The sequence below is a fragment of the Varroa jacobsoni genome, unplaced genomic scaffold (assembly GCF_002532875.2).
Source record: "Varroa jacobsoni isolate VJ856 unplaced genomic scaffold, vjacob_1.0 scaffold_1358, whole genome shotgun sequence".
In the NCBI taxonomy this organism is placed as follows: Eukaryota; Metazoa; Arthropoda; class Arachnida; order Mesostigmata; family Varroidae; genus Varroa; species Varroa jacobsoni.
In genome coordinates this window covers 501792-505552 of record NW_019214260.1, presented here as the reverse complement: position 1 = coordinate 505552, position 3761 = coordinate 501792, and the positions used below count along the sequence as shown (strand labels likewise).

At 38.9% G+C, this 3761-nt stretch overlaps 1 protein-coding gene across 2 annotated transcripts in view; it reads right to left on the bottom strand.

Annotated features, from left to right (window-relative positions):
- Positions 1-3761, bottom strand: part of LOC111269159 (uncharacterized) — a 28618-nt gene that overhangs the window by 20727 nt on the left and 4130 nt on the right. For both annotated transcript variants that reach the window (XM_022848568.2, XM_022848569.2), the window contains exon 3: positions 367-467. In XM_022848568.2, the coding sequence (XP_022704303.1) occupies positions 367-467 (101 nt within the window). The remainder of the gene's footprint in view (positions 1-366; positions 468-3761) is intronic.

Sequence of the window (3761 nt, the reverse complement as noted above, 5' to 3'; positions counted from 1 at the left end):
AAATGTTATCATGTCGACAAAAAGTAACGGAGGAGAGAATACTTGTTGCTACAAAAACACAAAAAAATTTGTTTACAAACATTCTACAAACAAAAATCGGTCAGATCTTCTTAAAAGAATCATCGTTGGTCGGGCCATTAGACAATCTCACTTTAACTGAAATTCGCTGCTATTGGATGCATCTAATGGGCGCTTAGTTTTGTCGAAAGAGTATTGTGATAGGAACAGAGTATTGTGAATTTAAGCTCTTTAAAGCTTTCGATTTGTTTTTTTCTGACGGTACATCAAATGCTGTGTGACTGCACAAAAACAGGCACGCTTTGGGCCGTCTACTTACAGACATAAACACTAAATGTTTGTTCGCACCTGTTTATGAACGACCGTGACATTGTTATTGTGATTTGTTTTATTGCTAATCGGTGGAAACTGGATCGTTGGACGATTTTTCTCGTTTCGGTTTTGAACACCTGAAAGTAATTATATTTTTTTTTAAACAGATGTATCAAGTAAACGCAATAAATCTAAGCGGATACGCCTGTAGTTGCCCATGGTAGTTTTTGACAAATCAAGCGGCCGCATCCGGTTAACTTAACGTTCTGCAAATAGGGATTATTGGCCACGCGCTTGAAATACTTGCGCCCGAATAATCGAGAAGTGTTACCCAGTGTCTAGACAATTGTTTATCAGATCGAGAGTTTTCGTAAGAGGCCCGTAGTGAATGTGGTAAGGCCCGTAAAACGTAATTAATGTAGTAAAATTGGTGTTTCTGCAAGTAGTTTGTACCATCTTGTTTTTTTCGACTTTATACACAAATAAATTTGATAGTTGCTAGAGAAGCAGTTACATGTCGCGATAAGCTGCCAGCCCACAGCGGGTAATTATATTGATATAAGTCAAATAGTGTGTGCAAAACCTATGGTTGTAGTATATCATTTGTGGGTAAGTCCAGCACAATCTTGTGCTACCTTTTTGTATAATACGGCCTTAGCCACCATTTTATTAAGAAAGCTCGTGCCACCCCTTGATCTCGGGCAATTTTTATTTAGAACTATACTTAAGCCTCTATACATCTTGTTAACCGACCCTGATGGATCAGTCAGTAGCGTGCTCTGTACAATGCGTCATCTTAATGCTGACGTGGCCTAAATCCACGCTGGGGAAAAAGAAATTTTGTTGTCGTTTCCTATAATTGTTTTTACGGCACTGGCAGCGACCGTAACTGTGTACAAAGAGTAACGTATGAAACAATAATTGATAACCGTAACGTCTTGGACATCTCTTCGTCGGTGAAGTGAGGTCACATGCTAATAATGCAACAGACCGGGTAGCCAGCAGCCGATAGAAGGGCTTGTAGCGTTTCACAAACAGTTGTAAGCATGTCAATCGAGACTAAAGTGGGCCTAGTTACAATGCGGGTCTCCTTTTCGGATGACTACGATAGTAACATATATATACGCTAAGGGTCAACCGCAGGTTAGGTCTTTTTTATCAATCATTGATTCGGCCATATGTGCATATCTCTTCGCCTATATATTATTTCTACATGTTAATTCTGCAAATGTATATATATATATATATATATATAAGACGTACCGGAAATTCCTCTACGTGTTATGTATTTATTACAAATTAGAAAATGTATCACGTAGTTTTTCGACTTTATATATTTCATGTAATGGTAGATGACAGTATGTCTACGACGAAGTGGGATCGATATATTCCTTGGCATGTTAGAAAATTCAATATAAAACGACGCTATATTACACGCTACTTGTTATCATACGGGATTGCGTCCTTCTCTGCCACTCGTCTTCTTTACGTTTGTCCATTTTTACGCGTCTCTGAATCCACCTCTTTCAAAAACAAGTAATTATCTTACATTTGTTATTGCACCACACTATATCAGGCGACAAATAGGGGCGTCGTGGGTGCTAATGTAACATTAGCATTTTTGGCAGGAGCCATTCAGCTTTCCGAGGAAGAATCATGTTTAGCAAAAAGCTTCCACGACCAATTCTGGGGAACTGACCTTTACGGAAGCTTCAGATGCATTCCGAATGATTACGTATCAACACTTACAGACTGATGAAACCTCACTCTTTAGATAGCAAACATTCATGTTTACAATGAAAGACTTTATTTTTTGAATTGTGTTACTAGTGCAAGATGATTCTAAGTCAAGAACCATTAAAAACAAAATACGTTTTAGCACACGAAAACTCAGATACGCAAAATGAGGGTGTACGATGTAGACTGTCGATTGATCCTATTGAGATTTATCAGCTTGATCCTCGTGGATAGTTCGTTAACTCAAGCGCTTAACTACGGCCTATGTACCGCAAATATAAGCTCTAGGGTAAAATTATAGACCAGATGACGCCTATTACAACTGAGAACATTCTGGAATAGCTAAGTGCCAGTAACTACTAAATCTGCAGGTCTTAAAGTAAGCTGATCATCCCTTTACATACAATTACCACTGGAGTCTGCCCTAGGACCATTGTTGTAGTGTGCAAGTAAATTTTAAAAAAGAAACTAACGTTTTTCGTGGCAAATGAAAAATGCATTCGAAAAATATGACTACCTAACCTAACCCTTTTTGCTCAAACCTACTATAATTTCTATCGCCTGCGATCAACAATATTATAATACGGTAAGCTGGTGCCGCTGAGCGAACTGACAGCGCAGCATAACTTGTGTCCTACGATATGAATCCATGAACATACATGACCCTCCTGGCTTGAAGTTTAGGGAAAAATTAGGTAGCGGCTAATAGCATAATATTATCATACGGGTGCATGATGGCTGCTGACTAATATTACCATTCGTAGTGGTAAAAGAACCGCACGAATGGCTGGATAAAGTGATCCGGACCCGATCCTTCATCGTTGCCCAGCATATTCCATAGGTCCAGCATATTCCATAGGTAAAACAGACAGATCACCATTTTTAGCCGTATCAGCTTATCGGCACCGTTATGTTTGATTCATACAGACAATATTACTATAAGCTCAATTTATGTTCGGCGATTCAGATAGGAAAATCGGTTACTATGGGACATAAACAAATACACCATGCTAATGACGTGTGAAGTTTTCATATCAGAATCACGACTTGGATCTATAGAAGGTAAAAAGGCATATAAATGCCGTAAAAAATAACATCGAAGTTTGTTATAGAACCATCAATTTACAAACGCGTACTGGCTATACACATTGGTGATACGCAAAAATGATATTTGAAAGATGCCGTGACGCGCCAAAAATAGACCGAAAACAATTTTTTTTAGTAGTGGAACTGATAAGGCGTACTTCTAGCCCTATTTATTTGATCAAGCATATTCTAGATATAGCGACATTGTGATCACTTTGCGAGGTACGCAATCTTCTTGCATGGCTTTCTAATACGATCTCATTATTTAGTCGTCCTTAGCTCCCTCTCTCACTCGGAAACAATTATATACTAATTAATGCAAGATTGTAAATCAATCACAGTTTGTATCAGAGCGCAGTGGATACGTATTTAAGCAGGCACCGAACGATCCACGTCGACCTCAACTATTACCAGCTGATGATAGTTGTGTTAAATGTTTTCCAGGCATCGTAGTCTAGGGGCAATTGAACTCTCTGCAACGGTCTCTACCATCACGTGCATATGTGTTTCCAGGTAATCTATATATGTATAAGTATAGGATCGATGTCGTATACCCTATGTCATCACGCTTACGTTCAGTCCGAAGACAGCGTTACGGCACATCGCGG